The sequence below is a fragment of the Rana temporaria genome, chromosome 10 (genome assembly GCF_905171775.1).
Source record: "Rana temporaria chromosome 10, aRanTem1.1, whole genome shotgun sequence".
In the NCBI taxonomy this organism is placed as follows: domain Eukaryota; kingdom Metazoa; phylum Chordata; class Amphibia; order Anura; family Ranidae; genus Rana; species Rana temporaria.
In genome coordinates this window covers 23,757,177-23,781,929 of record NC_053498.1, presented here as the reverse complement: position 1 = coordinate 23,781,929, position 24,753 = coordinate 23,757,177, and the positions used below count along the sequence as shown (strand labels likewise).

At 37.4% G+C, this 24,753-nt stretch overlaps 2 protein-coding genes across 2 annotated transcripts; both read left to right on the top strand.

Annotated features, from left to right (window-relative positions):
* The first annotated feature begins 4,040 nt into the window (after positions 1-4,040).
* LOC120916025 (chemokine-like receptor 1) lies at positions 4,041-5,291 on the top strand. Its single transcript, XM_040326874.1, has one exon. The coding sequence runs from the start codon at positions 4,239-4,241 to the stop codon at positions 5,232-5,234; it is 996 nt and encodes a 331-aa protein (XP_040182808.1). The 5' UTR covers positions 4,041-4,238; the 3' UTR covers positions 5,235-5,291.
* Positions 5,292-18,015: 12,724 nt separating this feature from the next.
* LOC120916024 (chemokine-like receptor 1) lies at positions 18,016-20,510 on the top strand. The gene is made up of 2 exons (XM_040326873.1): positions 18,016-18,325; positions 19,320-20,510. Exon 2 carries the CDS (start codon positions 19,349-19,351, stop codon positions 20,336-20,338), a length of 990 nt encoding a protein of 329 aa, XP_040182807.1. The 5' UTR covers positions 18,016-18,325; positions 19,320-19,348; the 3' UTR covers positions 20,339-20,510.
* The last annotated feature ends 4,243 nt before the right edge of the window (positions 20,511-24,753 follow it).

Sequence of the window (24,753 nt, the reverse complement as noted above, 5' to 3'; positions counted from 1 at the left end):
TGGCATATTGGTTGCTCGGTAGTGGACTTTATTTAAATATGCCCTTTTAAGCCCCACCCATTACCATTGTAATATGACCACACCCCCAATGTGGCACTTTGTTTCTTTAGATTATTTTTCTGGGTATGGGGGATGTAAAAAAAAGATCATAATGGGTGGCAGATGTCCTAGGTACCCCACTGGTAGGAGTAAAGCGTATTTATAGGCAAATGTTTTAATTTTTTTAATTTATTTTGTGATCGACTTTAATATTTAAATTTTTTACTGTGTGTCAGTTTGGAAGATTTCTCTTCACTAACAGGAAGGGAGAGCAAATCAACTCTAAGGCCCTATACACACGGGCAAGAATCTCGTCAGAAAAAACCTGTTGTTTTCCCTGACGAGATTCTTGGCAAGAATCTCTTGCCGCCCGAGTGTACACACTGACCTTTCAAAAGAACCGCGGTTCTCTTGAATAGCAAGAATGCAGTGACGTCATCTTGCTTCACCCTACCTATGCCGTGGAAGCTACCGCACATGCGTCAAAGTCATTTCAAGCACGCGCAAGTTTCCACGGCGACAGGTAAGTATACACACTCTCGGGTTTCTCGTCGGGAAACAGGCCGACAAGAATCTCGACGAGAAAAAAGAGAGCAGGTTCTATTTTTTTCTCGTCGAGATTCTGGCCAGATTTCCAGACGAGAAACCTGAAAGCCTCGTACACACGAACGGTTTTCTTGACAAGAAGCAGTTTTCTTGCTGATTTTTGCAGAGAAAACCGGTCGTGTGTATGAGGCTTAAGACAGTTTTCACCACAAAAAGTGTCCCCAATGGAAATTTTTGTTTCACCAGTTCCAAAAGCAACCATTTTGGATTTCCAACCACTTTCTGTCCCAGTTACAATGATCACCAGGACAAGCAGAGAGGATGAATATCTCCACAGAGGATACAGACAGCAATAACAATTTGACAGAGTTTCTAACATTTCAGAAAAAAAGTGAAACGCAATAACTATAGATACTCTACATTGACTATACAGGTTCACTCCAGTCCACCATGCAAAGATTTCCCCCCAAAAATGTTCAAAATGGCTCAAATGAGTTTTCATGTCCCAGGCCCTAAATATGATATTTCATTATTAAGAAACCTTTGGAATCAGTTGCAGAAAAATAAATGCAAACTGAACTCCAGGAAGGTGTATAAACACCAATCCATGCAGTTGAAAAGGACCTTAACCACTTCAATACAGGGCATTTTCACCCCCTTCCTGCCCAGACCAATTTTTAGTTTTCAGCGCTGTCACACTTTGAATGACAATTGCGCGGTCGTGCGACGTGGCTCCCAAACAAAATTGGCGTCCTTTTTTTCTCACAAATAGAGCTTTCTTTTGGTGGTATTTGATCACCTCTGCGGTTTTTATTTTTTGCGCTATAAACAAAAGAAGAGCGATTTTTGACTTTTTGATTTAATAAATCTCATAATTTAATTTTTTTTTAAAAAACGTTTTTTTTTTCCTCAGTTTAGACCGATACGTATTATTCTACATATGTTTGGTAAAAAAATTGCAATAAGCGTATTTGATCGGTTTGCGCAAAAGTTCTAACATCTACAAAATAGGGAATAGAATTATGGCATTTTTATTTTTTTTTATTTTTTTACTAGTAATGGTGGCGATATGTGATTTTTATTGTGACCGTGACATTGCGGCGGGCACATCAGACACTTTTGACAAATTTTTGGGACCATTCACATTTATACAGCGATTAGTGCTATAAAACTGCACTGATTACTGTGTAAATGTGACTATCAGGGAAGGGGTTAACACTAGGGGACTTTGAAGGGGTTAATATGTTCCCTAAAGTGTGTTCTAACTGTAGGGGAAGGGGGACTCACATGGGGAGGAGATCGATGCCCCCTAGCCACCGGGAATGCAAGGACGTCATATGGCGTCCAGTCTGAAGGAGGAAGGGTTTCCGCCGACGTCATTTTACAATGACTCGGTAGGGAACGTGTTAAAAACATAACATTTAGAACCTTAAAGTGGTTCCAAATACTGAAGGTTTTTTACCATCTTGAATTCTATGCTTAAAGGGAAAAAATCTTCAATATGCAATCCCCCGCAGCCCCCCCAATACTCTTCTGAGCCCAATCACAATACATAGATTTTGCATGAGAGCAGCTACTCTCCAGGGTCTCTCCCTCCTTATTGGCTGAGAGACAGCAGCAGGAGCCATTGGCTTCCACTGCTGTCAATCACAGCCAGTGAGGAGGGAGCAGGGGGGCGGGGCTGTGCCCAATTCTGTGTGTCATACAGAGCAGGGCTGGGGAGCGAGCACACATGAGTGCCCCCAGAGCATTCAGCTCTCTAATGGGGCACTCAGAGAAGAGGAGGAGTGTCGGTGGGGGACTTAAGAAGAGGAGGATCAGAAGCAGTAAGCATGCTATGTTTGTTATTATTTTAAATGTACCTTTTAATATCACTCTGAGGATCAGCAAGTCAATATTACATCAGATAATTTCACAGGGAAGTAAGTATAACACTATGAGCCTGCCTACAGAAGCATCAGCAGATCGTTTGTTGGACAAAATTTTACTTTTGATTTTCATATCGTGTGTACGGCCTTGACACTATACACCTGCCTACAGAAGCATTGGAGTAAGCTCATCTGTGTGATTCTCCAATCAGAGGTTGGGTGAGTCCTAGACCAAGCCCAATTGCTATGCTTTACAGAATAATTTGTTGAAGATATACGTATGAGAAGCTCAGCTGTCATTTTGGGTTCTAGTGGTCCCACTGTATGCAAAATCAGTTTTTTTTCACAACCTACAGTATCCTCTTTGATGACTGAGGAAAAGCTTAGCTATTATGTGTGCCAAAGACATATTCCATGCAGGGGGGTGATGAGCAATACTAAACTTTGCTTAATTACTTTTACCCATCATTTTGTTTCTTTACACAACACAGGGCTCTATAACACTAAAAATAAAGTCATATGAGTAACTGGAAATATTTTTTAGTATGCAGAAGCCATATCTAAATCTTATCTTATCGTACAGAAGTTTTTTTTTTTTTTTCAGACACGCAACTTAAACCTCTCATGCCAATCACTTTATTATCAGATAACGTCATAGTCAAGTCTTAGACCCATTAAGAGTCCCAATATACAGAGTGCGTACACATTACTGAGCCGTGCTGGAACTAAACACACACAACTTCTACCAGAAACAACACAACTTCGGGTAAGGACAATAATAGCATAAAAAGATTACAGAAGGTATTGTAATGATTCTTTAAAAGATTGTGGAAATCTGTTGAGCAAAGGGAATGTTTTCTATAAACATTCCATTAGGTGTGTAAGTAAGACCTAGTAAGTAGTTATCAGATAGACGAGACTTCATTTGCTGCGCAATAATTGTAGAATAGTGTATGGTGAGGCTGCAAGTATCTTGGGCTTTTAAATACATCCATTGGGAAATATATTTGAAGTTTCTTGTTTCTGTAGGAATCTGTAGACAGAGTGTGTCATCTCTACTAACATGTTTAGCTGTAAGTTACTATAGGTCTACAGATGTAGAAAGAGTCCTATGGAGACAAACACCTAGGATTCTATTTACATTGTAGTACATTGGCTGGATAAGAATGATATAACATTTACATATGAAAATTAAGAGATTGCTCTCTACAAAAATTAGAATATAGCATTATGAATATCAGATAGCAGATTTAAGATTTTAATATATTGAAAGTAAATGCTTTCTTTAAGAGTGGTATACATTATGAACATTGATTATTATTATACATTGAGTTCTTACTTGATCGGCTATGAAATAAATTGCCATAATTCATTACTATTGCCTATTATTTGCTTATTATATGTTTTTACAAAATGATTTGACATTGCACCAATGATGCATTTTTATGTTGGGTTTACTGTATTTTCTATAAATTGAGTTGGCACTCTTGTATTGGGGATTCTAGAGTGTATTTAGGGGTTATGGTGAGATCATTTACCTTTAAAATCCCCCTTGATAAAAAATAAGTAAAGATGCATACAGTATATGCCTTTATTATTTTGTTGACTTTGTACTGTGCTTTCTTTCTTATCTGACATAAAAATTGTCCATAAAAACACATTTCAAGGGAAATTCCCCCCCAGTTGGTTAGAATGTTTCTTCACAAGTCTCGGTGTACCTTTGTTACATATTTCTTAAATCGATTTCATTTTGCAGAGCATCAAACTTAAAATCTGACCCCTGACATGTCTGGAAGTATGGAGATCGACACCACTGAAGAAACTTACACAGATCAAGAATTTTTCATGACTTTGAATAAAATACTCGATGTTTCATACATGGTGGGTTTATCAGGAATATGTTTGCTGGGAATAACTGGAAATGGTCTGGTCATCTGGTTTGTTGCCTTCAAAATGAAAAAGACGGTCAACTCAGTTTGGTTCCTAAGTTTAGCTTTTGCTGATTTCACCTTCAGCCTTTTCCTACCCTTAACTATCACTTACTATGCCCTTGACTATCACTGGCCATTTGGAAGCTTCATGTGCAAGCTTAGCCGTTTTGTATTATATCTCAATCTGTCTGCCAGTGTCCTACAACTCACCGTCATCAGCATTCATCGCTGCATCTCCGTAGTCTTCCCTGTTTGGTGTCGGAACCATGTCACCGTGAGACTGGCTGTGAAAGTCATGCTTGTACTTTGGATTGTATCTCTTCTACTCAATGTATCTTACATCATACATACAGATACATATGCTGCCAATGATACCCGTGTGATTTGTTATGTAGGTTGGTCAATGCACAATACACAAGTTATAATAAGATTTATCACTCTGTGTGTTGTCCCTTTTACCATCATTGTCTTCTGTTACACTCTCATCTTTTTGCGTATTCAAAGAAATCGCAGAGTATCATCTACCAAACCTTTCAAAGTGATTGCTGCTGTCATCATTTCCTTCTTTATTTGCTGGTTTCCTTACCATGTATTTTCTATCATGGGTTTATACGGAATGTATCATGATCTCTGGCTTGTGGTTTATATAGGCAATATAATATCAGACTTATTGGCATTCTCAAACAGCTGTGTGAACCCTCTTCTCTACGTCTTCATTGGCCAAGACTTCAAACAAAAATTCTGGAGTACCATTAAATCTGGTTTTGAGAGAGCTTTCACCGAGGAACCCAACCTAACAGATTCAAATAGATGCAGAGATTTACCTGATCATGCAATAAGCCAAATGTGATAGAGTTATTTCAACACATATTAATGGATGATGTGAGTGAGTGAGTGAGTGAGTGAGTGAGTGAGTGAGTGAGTGAGTGAGTGAGAAACTTGTAAAGTGCAACACATGCAAACTGAATCGCCTCTGGGCGCTGTATCCATTTCATGGGTAAGGAACCCTTTGACCTCAGAAGAGATGGGTTTTAATCTTTCTCCTGAAGGCCAAGTGGTGTGACTCCAGTCGGATGTTAGTTGGTAGCGCATTCCACAGCCGAGGTCCCTGGACTGCAAATCTTCGATCTCCTTTGAACTTGTATCTGGTTTTGGGTATTTGGAGTAGGTTTTGATCGGTGGATCGCAGAATGCGATTGGGGTTATGGGCTTTTATTTTTTCCGCATAGATATTGGGGGGCGTTTCCTTGAATACACTTATGCGTTAGGCAGAGTGCCTTGAAAGTGATTCTGTCTTTTACTGGCAACCAGTGAAGGTGAGATTGACTCCCATGTTTTTTTTGCCAGTCACTAATCGAGCGGCCGTATTTTGAACGACTTGTAGACGAGTGATATGGTTTTTGGGGAGTCCTAGATAGAGGACATTTGCGTGGTCAAGTCTGGAATTGATGATTATTCCCACCACGACTGCTATGTCCTCTTTCGGGATGAAGGGGGTGAGACGGCGTAGTAGGCGCAGCAGATGATGGGATCCGCTGACTACAGACCCTATTTGTGCATCCATTGTCATGTAGGTGTCAAAAATGACTCCGAGACTTTTGACTTTGGTGCTAGGGGTGATGGTTTTTCCCAGAATGGGCGGGGGGTCCACGTTGACGCGAGGTGATTTTTCCGGTTTGCGCGAAACAGAAGAAGTTCTGTTTTTGAACCATTGAGTTTAAGATAACTGGATGTCATCCAGTTATCTATTAGAGAGAGGGATTTCTCTAGTCCAAGAGAATGATCCTTTTTGTTGCAGATACGGAAATACAGTTGTGTGTCGTCTGCATAGGAATGGTAAAGTAACTTCTGGTTACTGATGATTTCAAAGAGGGGGCGGAGATAGATATTGAACAATATGGGTGACAAGGGAGACCCCTGAGGGACTCCGCAAGATACCGTACGTTTTTCAGAAGTGAAAGGTCCCAGTTTCACTGTTTGTGATCGGTTTTCCAAAAAGGAGGAGAACCAGGGTAAATCACCTTCTGCGACTCCGGCCACTTCAGCTAGTCTAGCTAGTAGTAGTCCGTGGTCTACAGTGTTGAAAGCCACGCTTAGGTCCAGCAGGATCAGAAGACAAGATTCTCCTTCATCTGCGGCCTCTAAAGCGTCATCCCATATTTTAAGCAGCGCAGTTTCTGTTCCGTGACCAGGACGAAAGCCTGATTGAAATGGGTCGAGTAATTTATTGGTGTCTAAATGCAGTTGCAGCTGTTGTACAACTACTTTCTCCATTACCTTGGAGAAGGTATTTAGACCTGTTATGGGCCTCCGGTTATTTGGGTCTTTGGGGTCAAGGGTGTTTTTTTTTAGGATTGGTTTTATTGTATCTTGTTTCAGCAGGGTGGGCACCAAGCCCTCCTTGAACGATTGGTTTATGAGCTGCGTGATAGCTGGTGTCAGTATATCGGCACTTTCTTTCAGCAGTTTAGTGGGAATGATGTCATTGGGTGCTGTGCTTTCACGCAGAGTCCCGATTATGTTTTTTGTGGTATTGATGGTAATGGGTTTTAGAGTGAATTTTGGTGGTTGCGCCGGGTTTATGTGGGTATTTGGTTTGGGATTTGGGGAGGGGTAAGTGACGATTCCATTTTGCTGAATACTTTCCCGGATTTTTTCAATTTTATTGATGAAATAATCCGATAATTCGTTGCAAAATTCTTGTGAATCAGAATTGGGGGCCTCTAAACAAGCTGGGTTCATAGTCTGCGACACCAGCTTGAAGAGTTTGCGGGGGGGATTAGGGCATTTGCGATGATGTTGGATAAGTGATTTTTTTTGGCCATAAAGATTTCTTTATGATATTTCTTTGTTATTGTCTTGTAAATATTGTGGTTTTTATCAGAGGAGCTCCTTTTCCAGGCAGCTTCTGCTCTTCTATGCTCTTGTTTTAGCAACGTCAGCTGGTCATTAAACCAGCTGGAGTTGTTTTTCCGGATGCAAGTTTTGCGTTTTGGTGCCACCAAGTCAGCTGACTGTAGTAACGACTTGTTGATGGTGTCAAGAGCTTCTGTGGCTGTTTGTTTTTGTTGGATTGTTTTTATTTTGTTCCCTAGTGTTGTTTTAAAGATTTCCGAGTGGAGCTTCTTTTGCGATCTAGTCCAGTGAGTTGTCACCGGTTTTGTCGTTATTTTTGAGCTGGCGTTGGTGGTGATTTTAAAATGAATGGCATGGTGATCGGTCCATGGTAGCGGCTCGATTTCCAGGATGTCTATTTCCAAATCTTGTTTGAAAATGAGATTGAGCATATGGCCTGAGGCATGAGTGGGCCCGTGTATTAGTTGCCGCAGACCTAATCCTTCCAGATGGCCAATGCAGGTGTCGGCAACTGGGTCCAGTGAGGAGTAGGCCCAGAGGTTGAAATCCCCAAGCACCAAGAGGTGTTTGATGTTTAGGGTATATGTGGAGATGAACTCCGTCAACGACGTGAGAAGGTGCGTTTTTGGACCTGGTGGTCTATAGCAAAGTAGCATATGGACCGTGTCTTGGGGATTTGTTTGCAATTGCAGAGTGAGGGTTTCCATGAATGGAAGCGAGTTTTGAAGGACTGGTTTGGTGATCGCAAGGTGAGTCTTGTGGATCACCGCCAGGCCCCCCCCCTCTTTGCCCCACTCTGTTTTGCATTTGAATGCGATAATTTGCTGGCGCCAGTTCTCCTAGAATGGTGTTGAAGTCGGCTGTGAGCCAGCTTTCGGTGATAAAGTCGTGTTGAAGGATGAAATCATGGATTTCTTGTCTGTGTTTTACTGCCGATCTTGTGTTGACCAAATCGCATATTATGCGCTTAGGCTGGGGCAATGTTTGCAAATAAATATGCTTTATTCATAAATATAATTGTGGTTGAATACTCGAGGATCCTGACACGTGCAGTTTGTTTAATTTGGAATTTGAATTACAATAGTAAACGAATCTGATTCGATTCAAATCGTTTTTGAATCAATTTCAAATAGTTTTCAAATACCAAAAGTTTTCAATTTTAAATTCGAATAAAAACCTTTTTCGAATTCAAATAGTTTTTCAACTTTCAAAGAGAATAAAATAGAATGGAAAATAATGGAATATAATAAAAAAATATATAATAGAAAAGAAAAGAAAAGGATATAACAGAAATTAAAAGGATAGAATATAATAGAGTAACACATAAATAATAGAATAGACTATCATAGAATAGAAAATAATAGAATAAAAAAACAATAGAATAGAATAAAATAGAAAGAATATAACCATTTTCCAAAAATCCAATATGATCAATTTGAATTTGAATAGAAAATAATACATTATAATAGAATAGAAAATAACAGAATAGCATAGAAAAAAACAACAGAATAGAAAGAACATAATTGTCTTCCGAAATTCAAATTTAGAATATAATAAATTTAAATCTGAATAGAAAATAATAGAATAGAGTATAATATAATGTAAAATGAAATAATAGAAAAGAATAAACAAATAGAAAATAATAGAATTAAAAAAACAATAGAATAGAATAGAAAGAATATAACCATTTCCCAAAATTCAAAAAGAATCAATTTGAAATTGAATAGAATAGAAAATAATAGATTAAAATAGGAAGATAGTTGTTTTCTTTCTATGCTATTCTGTCCTGATGTGTTTTTTTCCGATACTATTCTGTTATTTTCTATTCTATTCAAACTTAAATTTATATTCTATTCTATTGTTTTTTTAATTATATTCTTTTCTATTCTATTCATTTCTCTTTGAATTTCAGAAGATGCTTATGTTCTTTCTATTTTATTATATTTGTTTATATTCTATTCTGTTCTATTCTATTCAGTACTTTTATTTTCTATTCTATTTTATTCTGTTTTACTTCTGTTTATATTATATTGTATTATTTTATTTTCTGTTATATTTTTTCTCTATTATATTTGTTTCTATTCTATACCATTATTTTCTATTCTATTTTATTTTCTTAGGAAATTGGAAAACTATTCAAATTTGAAAACGTTTGGAATCAAAATTTATTCGAAAGCTATTCAAATCAATTCCAAAATTTAGAATCAATTTGAATACGAATAAAGGAAACAAATTCCGAAAATGAATTAAACTGGTCAACCACTTAAGCCCCGGACCAATATGCAGGTTAAGGACCTGCCCCCTTTTTGTGATTCGGCACATAGTCGCTTTAACTGACAATTTCGCGGTCGAGCGACGAGGCTCCCAAACAAAATTGGTGTCCTTTTTTCCCCACAAATAGAGCTTTCTTTTGGTGGTATCTGATCACCTCTGCGATTTTTATATTTTGCGCTATAAACAAAAATAGAGCCACAATTTAAAAGAAAAAGGATTTTTTTTTTACTTTTTGCTATAATAAATATGAATTTATGTAAATAATAAATCAAAACGAAATGAAACAAAGCACATTTTCTTGTTCTGCACATGTCTGGAGCCTGAACAATGTGTATATGGAAAGCAAAAACTTTTTTTAATCACTTTGGAAACTGTAGAAAATGATTAGAATCCTTTCCTTTTATGCACCATAGTTTAGATTTCCCTTCACTAACAGGAACTGAATGGAAATATATCCAAAGTGAGAGCAAATCCCCTGTAAGACAGTTGTCACCAAAACAGGTGTCCCCAATCACGTACCTTCTGTTCCAATACCAACCATAACATTTTGGGCCAGTTCACAGTGCGTTTTTGGTGCATTTAGGTGCGTTCCGGTGCGTTTCAGTGCGTTTTTGATGTGTTTTACAGCGTTCCAGTACAGTCCAGTGCAGGTAAAATGCAGCATGTTCTACTTTTTTTTATGGAACTGGAACGCACTGGAACTGCAAGCACTGGTGTGAACTATGCCATTGAAAACAATATAAACTACTTTCCATGCGTTTTTGATGCAGAAAAAACGCACTGGACTGCATGTGGTGTGAACTGGCCCTTAAGGTTAAGACAAAATTGGGGTGAAAAAAGCACTGGACTGCATCAAAAACGTACCAAAAATGCACTGGAACGCATCAAAAACGTGCATGCAAAAAAGCACCTGGAACACATCCGGATTGTGTTTCTATGGTGTGAACTGCCACTTTGGGTTTCTCCTCACTTTCTGTTCCAGGGACAATGGTCACCAGGAAAACAGAGATACAGACAGCAATAAAACCTGATAGGAGTTCCAACACGTTTTTTATTTTATTCAAAATGAAGAAGAGATGTCAGAGATTAGACTATGTGACACTAGGCTGGGTTCATCTTGGTCACTAAGCAAACATTTTTGGAAAATTATGTTAAAATCCTTAAGTTGATATTTATACATCAATTCTCAACTATCAATTGCAGAAAAATAAGATCAAAGAATTCCAGGAGGGTATCCAAACACCATATTAACATTTGCTATAAATATATAATCTTTATAGGTGTATTTGAGTATATGTGGACAGGGTAGGTCTTTCTCCCCTCTTATTAATGTACATATAAAGTATTGGTGGTAATATCGATGCTGAAAAAATGTATTTGATGGTTTTTAATGATGTTCTTTTTTGTAGACTTTTGCGGATTGTTTCGTTTCACACAAAAATTTGGACACATTTTTTGTTATTTAGAGATTCGGATGTATTAGAATACCCGAATTACAGTATAAAAGAAGATTGCCAATTGCTCCAAATAACGAAACAAAATTTGTTTGAATTTCCAAAATTCTAATTGAAATTCAAATCAAATTTTGCATCCAATTCTATTCGAATTCGAACTGTAAACATATTTCTGAAATCAAAGACTGTGTGTGTTATTAGAGTACCATTTTGAAATAATGCTGTTTTTTGTTAAGCCAAAGGTGATTTAAAGAGTCATTGTAATCAGTTGGTGAAGATTTTTCTTTTGTTTGTTCACTTTGTTGTATTCAAATCGAAAAAAAAATCAAAATTTTTTGTTTTTGACCGATTCGAAAATGTATCGATTTGAATGTTTCAAATTGAAAAAATCTGTAAATTCTCGGAAAATTCGAAAAAAGACAACACAAGTTCCAAATACAAATTCCAAATACGAATCCTGAATGCGAACTGAACGAATCAACTGAATTTAACAAAAAACAAAATACCTTAATTAAAGAATCTAAACGTAACAAAACGCTTATTTTTTAGGTCTACTTTTTTGTGCAGTGTTTCTATTAAACATTGAAACTTGTTATTTGCTTATAATGTATAAGTGGAGCTTTCTTATGGCAACTGAAGTCTTTTTATAGATAGTAGATTACGGTTTAGTTTCCATTATCACTGTTTTAAATTTGAATATTCACTTTTGTATTAGTTTCCTGAAATAAAACAGATTTAATTGTAACAATTTGTATGTGTATAACCTCTTGCCGATCGCCTCACATATGAGTACAGCTGCAGAGCGTCCCTGCTGGGCTGATCGCGTACCTAGTACGCAATCCAACACATCCGGGGTAGGGGGTGCGCCGGCACGCCAAATGGGCTGTGATGAATCACAGCACAAACTGATTAGCGGGTGCCAGCCAATGATTGATCGTCACCTGCTGATCGACGTGGAGAAGGACAGGACAGAGCTCTGTCATTGTAAACAATTCAGAGCTAGGTCCTATCAGCGGGAATGTGCTAGGTTTTGTTTCCCTGCAAAGCAAAGCAAAGCAAAGTAAACACACCAAGCACTGTGAGGCACACAAGTAACTCTTTGATTGTCCTAAATGTTAACCCCATCTGAGCCAGTGTCATTAGAACAGTGACAGTGTATATTTTTAGCATTAGTGTCACTGGTTCCCACAAAGTGTCCGTTAGTGTCAGACTGGACGTCATACTATCACAGTCCCACTATAAATCGAAGATCGCCACCATTACTAGTATAAAAAATAATCCAGTATATATACCATAGTTTGTTGACACTATAGCCCCATACACACTATCAGTTTTCCTGCAGGTTTTTCTCTTCAGGGCCTGCCTGATTGCATACTAATTGAAACTCTTAAGTTTTGACCGCATATTAGATGGTTTTGGTAAACCCAAAGAGAAAAACCTGCAGGAAAACTGATGTGTGTATGGGGCTTTTAAACGTTTAAGCAAACCAATTAATATATTCTTTTTTTTTTTTTTTTTACCCTGTAGCAGAATACATATTGGCCTAAATGTATGACATTTTTATTGGATTTATGTTTTATAGCAGAAAGTAAAAAATATATTTTTTTTTCAAAATTTTCAGTATATTTTTGTTTATACTGCAAAAAATTAAAAACCCAGAGGTAATTAAATACCACTAAAAGAAAGCTCTATGATACAAATTTAATTTGCGTACAGCGTTGCATGACTGTGCAATTATCAGTTAAAGAAACAGAGTGCCGTTATGGAAAAAATGGCCTGGTTATGAGGTGGGAGGTACATCTTCCAAAGGGCAAGTGGTTAATGACATCTCAAAAGTCTCATACTTCTTAATTGGAATCTTTAAAAACTGGAGAAGAATCTGAATCTGGAGCAGCTGTGCATGGCAACTAGGGATGAGTTTCATGTCCGTTCGAAGGTTCTGCTGCGAACCGAACGGGGGGGTGTTCGGCTCATCCCTAATGGCAACCAGTTAACTTCTAGCTTTCATTTTTAAGGCTTAACGGGACAAGCTGAGGATAGATGATGATTGGTTGCCATGCACAGTCACTCCAGATTCTGTCTTTTCCAGTTTTGGTAAAATCCCCTCACTGGGGTTAATTTATGAAAACTGGAGAGTGAAAAATCTGATGCAGCTGTGCCTAGAAACCAATCAGCTTCCAGTTTTTTTGGCAACGCTTAATTGAACAAGCTAAGGTTAGAAGGTGATTGGCTATCACCATGCAGAGCTGCACCAGATTTTGCACTCTCCAGTTTTAGTAAATCAACCCCACTGTGTTTTACATTTCAAAGTTGTGTTGAAAAACACATGTATAGAAGAGTTTACCTTTATTATAATGAGTGTGCTGAGGTTTGTATGTGTCTGTTTCATTCTTGCTTGTGGCTTCATCAATAAACCATATTTTGTGACATATTGGTTGCTCCATAGGGGGCTTTATTTAACTATGCCCTTTTAAGCCCCACCCACACATTACCATTGTAATATGACCACACCCCCAATGTGGCACTTTGTTTCTTTAGATTATTATTTTTTTATTTATTTTGTAATCGACTTAAATTTTTAACGTTTTTACTGTGTGTCAGTTTGGAAGATTTCTCTTCACTAACAGGAAGGGAGAGCAAATCAACTCTAAGGCCCTGTACACACGGGCAAGAATCTCGTCAGGAAAAACCTGTTGTTTTCCCTGACGAGATTCTTGGCAAGAATCTCTTGCTGCCCGAGTGTACACACTGACCTTTCAAAAGACGTTGACGTCATCTTGCTTTACCCTACCTATGCCGTGGAAGCTACCGCGCATGCGTCTAAGTCATTTCGAGCATGCGCAAGTTTCCACGGCGACAGGTAAGTATATACACTCTCGGGTTTCTTGTTGGGAAACAGGCCGACAAGAATCTCAACGAGAAGAAAGAGAGCAGGTTCTCTTTTTTTCTCGTCGAGATTCTGGCCAGATTTCCAGACGAGAAACCTGAAAGCCTCGTACACACAAACGGTTTTCTTGGCAAGAAGCAGTTTTCTTGCTGGTTTTTGCAGAGAAAACTGGTCTTGTGTATGAGGCATAAGACAGTTTTCACCACAAAAAGTTTTTGTTTCACCAGTTCCAAATGCAACCATTTTCCAACCACTTTCTGACTATAGATACTCAACATTGACTATTCAGGTTCACTCCAGTCCAGCATGAAAAGGTTTCCCCTCAAAAATGTTCAAAATTGCCTAAATGAGTTTTCATGTCCCAGGCCCTAAATATGATATTTTATTATTAAGAAACCTTTGGAATCAGTTGTAGAAAAATAAATGCAAACTGAACTCCAGGAATGTGTATAAACACCAATCAATGCAGTTGAAAAGGACCTTAACCCCTTCAATACAGGGCATTTTCACCCCCTTCCTGCCCAGACCAATTTTTAGTTTTCAGCGCTGTTACACTTTGAATGACAATTGCGCGGTCGTGCGACATGGCTCCCAAACAAAATTGGCGTCCTTTTTTTGCAACAAATAGAGCTTTCTTTTGGTGGTATTTGATCACCTCTGCGGTTTTTATTTTTTGCGCTATAAACAAAAGAAGAGCGACAATTTTGAAAAAAAACACAATATCTTTTACTTTTTGATTTAACCACTTCCATACCGGGCCAATTTTGGCACTTCTCTCCTACATGCATAAATCATAATTTTGTTGTTAGAAAATTACTCAGAACCCCCCAAACACTATATATATGTTTTTTTAGCAGACACCCTAGGGAATAAAATGCCGGCCATTGCAACTTTTTATCTCGCACAGTATTTGCGCAATCATTTTTCAAACGCCTTTTTTTGGGGAAAAAAACAGTTTTGTGAATTAAAAAATAACAAAACAGTAAATTTAGCCCAATTTTTTTGTATAATGTGAAATATGAAGTTACGCCGAGTAAATAGATACCTAACATGTCACGCTTTAAAATTGCGCACACTCATGGAATGGCGCCAAAGGTCAGTACTTAAAAATCTCCATAGGCGTCGCTTATTTTTTTTTACAAGTTACAAATTTAGAGTTACAGAGTAGGTCTAGTGCTAGAATTGTTGCTGGCGCTTTAACGCACGCGGCGATACCTCTTATGTGTGGTTTTAATGGCGTTTACATATGTGGGTGGGACTTACGTGTGTGTTCGCTTCTAAACGCGAGCTACCGGGGATAGGGGCGTTTACATTTATTTTTTTATTATTTTATTTTTTATTTTACTCGATTTCTTTTATTTTCACACTTTTTTGGTCATTTTTTGTATCACTTTTATTCCTATTACAAGGAATGTAAACATCCCTTGTAATAGGAATGTTTGTGACAGGTACTCTTTATGGAGAGATGCAGGGTCAATAAGACCCCACATCTCTCCTCCAGGCTGGAAAGCATTAGATCGTGAAAAAAAATTCACCGATCTAATGCTTTCAGACGCGATTGCGGCTGTGTTTACATTCCAGGACCCGGGCGTGACGTCATAGCATTGCGCCCGGGCCTCTGACGATCATAGAGATGACTGGTGACCATCTGGTCACCAGTCTACTCTATGGTTTCCATCAGACGCCGGCGGATCGTTTCTCCGGGTCTCCGATGGCAAAGGAGAGCCCGGAGAAGCACCGGATGGCGGCGGGAAGGGGGGGCGTGCCCTCCCGCCGCCTATAAGAACGATCAAGCGGCGGAACCGCCGCTATGATCATTCTTATGGTGCAGGGATTCGCCGGCTGAAGAGATGGATATCTGAATGATGCCTGTGGTTGCAGGCATCATTCAGATATCCCCACTGAAAGTCCAGGACGTCATATGACGTCCTTGGGCGGGATAAATATCATAATTTTAAAAAAAAAACTTTTTTTTCCCTCAGTTTAGACCGATACGTATTATTCTACATATGTTTGGTAAAAAAAAATTGCAATAAGCGTATTTGATCGGTTTGCGCAAAAGTTCTAACATCTACAAAATGTGGGAATAAATGGGAATAAAATTATGCCATTTTTTTTTTCTTTTTCTTTTTTTACTAGTAATGGCGGCGATATGTGATTTTTATTGTGACCGTGACATTGCGGCGGGCACATCGGACACTTTTGACAAATTTTTGGGACCATTCACATTTATACAGCGATTAGTGCTATAAAACTGCACTGATTACTGTGTAAATGTGACTGGCAGGGAAGGGGTTAACACTAGGGGACTTTGAAGAGGTTAATATGTTCCCTAAAGTGTGTTCTAACTGTAGGAGGAGGGGGACTCACATGGGGAGGAGACCGATGCCCCCTAGCCGCCGGGAATGCAAGGACGTCATATGGCGTCCAGTCTGAAGGAGGAAGGGTTCCCGCCGACGTCATTTTACAATGACTCGGTAGGGAACGTGTTAAAAAACATAACATTTAGAACCTTAAAGTGGTTCCAAAGGCTGAAGGTTTTTTACCATCTTGAATTCTATGCTTAAAGGGAAAAAATCTTCAATATGCAATCCCCCGCAGCCCCCCCAATACTCTTCTGAGCCCAATCACAATACAGAAGAAAAGTGAATACCCTGTGCTGCTGATTATGCGTAGATGGTAGCTGCTAACACGGCTCATTCAAAAAAGCAAAACAACAAAAGAATACATATGTGTAGCGCTAAAATTGATAAAGTGAATATCAAAATACCATGATGTGTGTAATAATAAAAATAAAACACATATAACAATAATGAACACAAATCTTGAAACATGTGTAAGTCCCTCTAGTATGAGGAAAACAGTGCCAAGCTGGCAAGTGATCTGATACACCTATTATAGTGTCAGATGAAATACAAAGTCCAACAAAACTTAATGCTGTGATAATCAGATATGTATAACGAAGTTCGTCAACATCCACAAATCCTTCAAGTGAGTGAATAAATGGAAAGTGCGTGACTTCTATATCGTGACAGTCCCACCACCGATAAAAGTGCAGGCTTACCGGAACTTATTGACCATTGATGGCGTATGCCAAAAAAGGTCAATAAAGGCTTTATATGACAGATGTCACCAAACGATCCTTGGCAGGAAGCATAGGCCCAACTGGTTGGTGTATCTCAGATGGAATGGATCCCCAGGAGCAAACTGGAAGCTGTTGCTGATGTTGGAATCCCGGAACCAATTGGCTCAGTATGTTAATATTTCATAGAGAAAAGAAAGAAGGGTGGCCACATAGCGTAACTCCGTATGGTAAAAAAAATTACGTGTTTATTCACAGCTAACAAACCTACATTTGGCTGGAAGTAAAAGAGCTCTTGCATGCAAATGGGGCGACAGTGGAGTCCTCCCGACGCGTTTCGTGATCAAAAGCACATCATGATTTTGCACGTGAGCAGCTACTCTCCAGGGTCTCTCCCTCCTTATTGGCTTAGAGACAGCAGCAGGAGCCATTGGCTTCCACTGCTGTCAATCACAGCGAGTGAGGAGGGAGCAGGGGGGCGGGGCTGTGCCCAATTCTGTGTGTCACACAGAGCAGGGCTGGGGAGTGAGCACACATGAGTGCCCCCAGAGCATTCAGCTCTCTAATGGGGCACTCAGAGAAGAGGAGGAGTGTCGGCGGGGGACTTAAGAAGAGGAGGATCAGAACAGTAAGCATGCAATGTTTGTTATTATTTTAAATGTATATTTTAATATCACTCTGAGGATCAGCAAGTCAATATTACATCAGATAATTTCACAGGGAAATAAGTATAACACTATAAGCCTGCCTACAGAAGCATCGGCAGATCGTTTGTTGGACGAAATTTTACTTTCTATTTTCGTATCGTGTGTACGGCCTTGACACTATACACCTGCCTACAGAAGCATTGAAGTAAGCTCATCTGTGTGATTCTCCAATCAGAGGTTGGGTGAGTCCTAGACCAAGCCCAATTGCTATGCTTTACAGAATAATTTGTTGAAGATATACGTATGAGAAGCTCAGCTGTCATTTTGGGTTCTAGTGGTCCCACTGTAAGCAACAACAGTTTTTTTTTCACATCCTATCCTCTTTGATGACTGAGGAAAAACTATTATGTGTGGCAAAGACATATTCCATGTAGGTGGGTGATGAGCAATGCTAAACTTTGCTTAATTCCTTTTACCCATCATTTTGTTTCTGTACACAACACAGGGCTCTATAACACTAAAAATAAAGTCATATGAGTAACTGGAAATATTCTTTATTATGCAGAAGCCATATCTAAATCTTATCTTATTGTACAGAAGTGCCAATCACTTTATTATCAGATAACGTAATAGTCAAGTCTTAGACCCATTAAGAGTCCCAATATACGGAGTGCATACACATTACTGAGCTGTGCTGGAACTAAACACACACAACTTCTACCAGAAACAACACAACTTCAGGTAAGGACAATAATATCATAAAAAGATTACAGAAGGTATTGTAATGATTCTTTAAATCATTGTGGAAATCTGTTGAGCAAAGGGAATGTTTTCTATAACATTCCATTAGGTGGGTAAGTAAGACCTAGTAAGTAGTTATCAGATAGACGAGACTTCATTTGCTGCGCAATAATTGTAGAATATTGTATGGTGAGGCTGCATCTTGGACTTTTAAATACATCCATTGGGAAATATATTTGAAGTTTCTTGTTTCTGTGGGAATCTGTAGACAGAGTGTGTCATCTGTACTAACATGTTTAGCTGTAAGTCACTATAGGTCTACAGTTGTAGAAAGAGTCCTATGGAGACAAACACCTAGGATTCTATTTACATTGTAGTACATTGGCTGGATTAGAATGATATAACATTTACATATGAAAATTGAGAGATTTCTCTCTACAAAAATTAGAATATAGCATTTTGAATATCAGATGGCAGATTTAAGATTGTAATATATTTTGAAAGTAAATGCTTTCTTTAAGAGTGGAATGCATTATGAACATTGATTATTATTATACGTTGAGTTCTTACTTGATCAGCTATGAAATAAATTGCCATAATTCATTACCATTGCCTATTATTTGCTTATTATGTGTTTTTACAAAATGATTTGACATTGCACCAATGATGCATTTTTATGTTGGGTTTACTGTATTTTCTATAAATTGAGTTGGCACTCTTGTATTGGGGATTCTAGAGTGTATTTAGGGGTTATGGTGATATCATTTACCTTTAAAAGCCCCTTTGATAATAAATAGGAAAAGATGAATACAGTATATGCCTTTATTATTTTGTTGACTTTGTACTGTGCTTTCTTTCTTATCTGACATAAAAATTGTCCATAAAAACACATTTCAAGGGAAATCCTCCCCCCCCCCCCCAGTTGGTTAGAATGTTCTTCACAATTCTCAGTGTACCTTTGTTACATATTTCTTAAATTGATTTCCTTTTGCAGAGCATCAAACTTGAAATCTGACCCCTGACATGTCTGGAAGTATGGAGATCGACACCACTGAAGATCGAGAATTTGATATGACTTTGAATAAAATAATCAATGTTTCATACATGGTGGGTTTATCAGGAATATGTTTGCTGGGAATCACTGGAAATGGTCTGGTCATCTGGTTTGTTGCCTTTAAAATGAAAAAGACGGTCAACTCTGTTTGGTTCCTAAGTTTAGCTTTTGCTGATTTCACCTTCAGCCTTTTCCTACCCTTAACAATCACTCACATTGCCCTTGACGGTCACTGGCCATTTGGAAGCCTTATGTGCAAGCTTAACAATTTCATATTATATCTGAATCTGTCTGCCAGTGTCCTACAACTCACCGTCATCAGCATTGATCGCTGCATCTCCGTAGTCTTCCCTGTTTGGTGTCGGAACCATCGCACCGTGAGACTGGCTGTGAAAGTCATTGTTGTACTTTGGATTGTATCTCTTCTACTCAATGTATATTACATCATACATACACATGCAGATACATATGCTGACAATGATAACATTGTGTTTTGTAATTTAGATTGGTCAATGCACAAGACACAAGTTATAATAAGATTTATCACTCTGTTTGTTGTCCCTTTTACCGTCATTATCTTCTGTTACACTCTCATCTTTTTGCGTATTCAAAGAAATCCCAGAATAACATCTACCAAACCTTTCAAAGTGATTGCTGCCGTCATCATTTCCTTCGGTATTTGCTGGTTTCCTTACCATGTATTTTCTATCATGAATTCCTACGAAATGTATCATGGTCTCCGGCTTGAGTTTACTATAGGCTTTATAATATCAGACTTATTGGCATTCTCAAACAGCTGTGTGAATCCTCTTCTCTATGTCTTCATTGGCCAAGACTTCAAACAAAAATTCTGGAGTGCCATTAAATCTGGTTTTGAGAGAACTTTCACCGAGGACCCCAACCTGACAGATCCAAATCGACGCAGAGATTTACCTGATCATGCCATAAGCCAAATGTGATAGAGTTATTTCACCACATATTAATGGATGATGTGGCAATGTTTGCAAATAAATATGCTTTATTCATAAAAATAATTGTGGTTGAATACTCGAGGAGCCTGACAGACACGTGCAGTTTGTTTAGTTTGGAATTTGAATTACAATAGTAAACAAATCCGATTCGATTCAAATAGTTTTCAAATACAAAAAGTTTTCAAATACAAAAAGTTTTCAAATTCGAATCGTTTTCAAATTCGAATAAAAAACGTTTTCAAATTGAAATAGTTTTCCAATTTTCAAAGACAATAAAATAGAATGGAAAATAAAGGAATATAATAAAACAATATATAATAGAAAAGAAAAGGATATAAGAGAAATTGAAAGAATAGAATATAATAGAGTAACACAGAAGAAAATAGAATAAAGAATAGAATAGAATAGACTATCATAGAATAGAAAATAATAGAATAAAAAAACAATAGAACAGAATAAAATAGAAAGAATATAATCATTTCCCAAAATTTCAATTGAATCAATTTGAATTTGAATATAATAGAAAATAATACATTATAATAGAATAGAAAATAACTGAATAGCATAGCAAAAACAACAGAATAGAATAGAAAGAACATAATCGTCTTCCGAAATTCAAATTTTGAATATAATAAATTTGAATCTGAATAGAAAATAATAGAACAGAATATAATAGAATGGAAAATTAAATAATAGAAAAGAATAAACAAATAGAAAATAATAGAATTAAAAAAAACAATAGAATATAATAGAAAGAATATAACCATTTCCCAAAATTCAAATAGAATCAATTTTAAATTAAATAGAATAGAAAATAATAGATTAAAATAGGAAGATAGTTGTTTTCTTTCTATTCTTTTCTGTCCTGATGTTTTTCCTATACTATTCTGTTATTTTCTATTCTATTCAAACTTAAATTTATATTCTATTCTATTGTTTTTTTAATTATATTATTTTCTATTCTATTCATTTCTCGTTGCATTTCAGAAGGTGCTTATGTTCTTTCTATTTTATTTTATTTGTTTCTATTCTATTCTGTTCCATTGTATTCTGTACTTTTATTTTCTATTCTATTTTATTCTGTTTTACTTCTGTTTATATTAAATTGTATTATTTTTTTTCTGTTATATTTTTTCTCTATTATATGTTTTTCTCCATTTGTTTCTATTCTATTCCATTATTTTCTATTCTATTTTATTCTCTTAGGAAATTTAAAAACTATTCAAATTCTAAAACTATTTTAAATTGATTACAAAACTATTCAAAATTTATTCGAAAGCTATTCAAATCAATTCCAAAATGTTGAATCTATTTGAATACGAATAAAGGAAACAAATTCCGAAAACGAATTAAACTGGTTAACCACTTAAGAACCGGACCAATATGCAGGTTAAGGACCTTGCCCCTTTTTGCGATTCGGCACTTAATCACTTTAACTGACAATTGCGCGGTCGTGCGACGTAGCTCCCAAACAAAATTGGCATCCTTTTTTCACCACAAATAGAGCTTTCTTTTGATGGTATTTGATCACCTCTGCGGTTTTTATTTTTTGCGCTATAAACAAAAATAGAGCGACAATTAAAAAAAAAAAATGTTGTACTTTTTGGTATGATAAATATACCCAAAAAATATATAAAAAAACGTTTTTTTCCTCAGTTTAGGCCATATGTATTTTTCTACCGATTTTTGGTAAAAAAAAAATGCAATAAGCATTTATTGATTGGTTTGCGCAAAATTTATAGCGTTTTTTTTTATGACTGCGATATTACGACGGACACATCGGACACTTTTGACACATTTTTGGGACCGTTGTCATTTTCACAGCGAACAGTGCTAAAAAAATGCACTGATTACTGTTAAAATGACACTGGCAGTGAAGGGGTTAACCAGTAGGGGGCGCTGTAGTTGTTAACTGTGTTCTAAGGGAGTGTTTGTACTGTGGGGGGCGTGCCTGTGCGTGTGACATCACTGATCAGCGATCGGGTCCGCTGGTCCCGCAGGCGCAGTCACGGAGGAGAGGACCGGGCCTTTTAGCGCGCCGCCGGCGGTGTTCTCGTGACCCACGGCTGGGCATGTTAAAGGGGACGTACCTGTACGTCCATGTGCCCAGCCATGCCATTCTGCCGACGTAAGTAGTCGTGTGGCGGTCCTTAAGCGGTTAAACGGCTTTAACTAAATGAATTTATGTAATTAATAAATCGAATCGAAATTAAACAAAACACATTTTCTCGTTCTGCAGAGCCTAGAGCCTGAACAATGTGTATATGGAAAGCAAAAACTTTTTTAATCACTTTGGAAACTGTAGAAAATGATTAGAATCCTTTCCTTTTTTTTGTTTCCCTGCACCATAGTTTAGATTTCCCTTCACTAACAGGAACTGAATGGAAATATATCCAAAGTGAGAGGAAATCCTCTGTAAGACAGTTGTCACCATAACAGGTGTCCCCAATCACATTTCTACGTACCTTCTGTTCCAATACCAGCCGAAACATTTTGGGCCAGTTCACAGTGTGTTTTTGGTGCATTTAGGTGCATTCCGGTGTGTTTTACAGCGTTCCAGTACAGTCCAGTGCAGGTAAAATGCAGCATGTTCTACTTTTTTTTTATGGAACTGGAACGCACTGGAACTGCAAGCACTGGTGTGAACTATGCCATTGAAAACAATATAAACTACTTTCCATGCATTTTTGATGCAGAAAAAAATGCACTGGACTGCATGTGGTGTGAACTGGTCCTTAAGGTTAAGAAAAAAGTGGGGTGAAAAAAGCACCGAACTGCATCAAAAACATACCAAAAACGCACTGGAACGCATCAAAAACCTGCATGCAAAAAAGCACCTGGAACGCATCCGGATTGTGTTTGGTGTGGTGTGAACTGGCACTTTGGGTTTCTCCTCACTTTCTGTTCCAGGGACAATGGTCACCAGGAAAACAGAGATACAAACAGCAATAAAACCTGATAGGAGTTCCAACACGTTTTTTATTTTACTCAAAATGAAGAAGAAGATATGTCAGAGATTAGACTATGTGACACGAGGCTGACTGTCTGGGTTCATCTTGGTCACTAAGCAAACATTTTTGGAAAATTATGTTAAAATCCCTAAGTTTATATTTATACATCAATCCTCAACTATCAATTGCAGAAAAATAAAATCAAAGAATTCCAGGAGGGAATACAAACACCATATTAACATTTGCTATAAATATATAATCTTTATAGGTGTATATGAGTATAAGTGGACAGGGTAGGTCTTTCTCCCCTCTTATTAATGTACATACAAAGTATTGGTGATAATATCAATGCTGAAAAAATGTATTTGATGGTTTTTAATGATGTTCTTTTTTGTAGACATGTGCGGTTTGTTTCGTTCCGAATGAATATTCAGACACATTTTTTGTTATTCAGAGATTCGGATATATCTGAATACCCAAATTACAGTATAAAAGAAGATCACCGATTGCTCCATATAACGAAACAAAATTTGTTTGAATTTCTGAAATTCTAATTGAAATTCGAAATTGAATTTTAAATCGAATTCTATTCGAATTCGAACTGTAGACATATTTCTGAAATCAAAGACTGTGTGTGTTATTAGAGTATCATTTCAAAATAATGCTGTTTTTTGTTAAGCCAAAGGTGATTTAAAGAGACATTGGTGAAGATTTTTCTTTTGTTTGTTCACTTTGCCGCATTCAAATCGAAAAAAAAATCGATAAAATGTATCGATTTGAATGTTTCAAATTGAAAAAATCTGTAAATTCTCAGAAAATTTGAAAAAAGACAACACAAATTCCAAATACAAATTCCAAATACGAATCCTGAATACGAACTGAACGAATCAACCGAATTTAACGAAAAACAAAATACCTTAATTATAGAATCTAAACTTAACAAAACGTTTATTTTGTATGTCTACTTTTTTGTGCAGTGTTTCTATTAAACATTGAAACTTGTTATTTGCTTATAATGGATAAGTGGAGCTTTCTTATGGCAACTGAAGTCTTTTTATAGATAGTAGATTACGGTTTAGTTTCCATTATCACTGTTTTAAATTTGAATATTCACTTTTGTATTGGTTTCCTGAAATAAAACAGATTTAATTTTAACAATTTGTATGTGTATAACCTCTTGCCGATCGCCTCACATATGAGTACAGCTGCAGAGATTCTCTCCTGGGCTGATAGCGTACGTAGTACGCAATCCAACACATCCGGGTAGGGGGTGCGCCGGCACGCCAAATGGGCTGTGATGAATCACAGCACAAACTGATTAGCGGGTGCCAGCCAATGATTGATTTCCACCTGCTGATCGACGTGGAGAAGGACAGGACAGAGCTCTGTCACTGTAAACAATTCAGAGCTAGGTCCTGTCAGCGGGAATGTGCTAGTTTTTGTTTCCCTGCA

What these genes read in the sequence shown, in the direction of transcription:
- LOC120916025 (XM_040326874.1), top strand. Translation starts at nt 4,239, where the DNA reads ATGTCTGGAAGTATGGAGATCGACACCACTGAAGAAACTTACACAGAT.
- LOC120916024 (XM_040326873.1), top strand. Translation starts at nt 19,349, where the DNA reads ATGTCTGGAAGTATGGAGATCGACACCACTGAAGATCGAGAATTTGAT.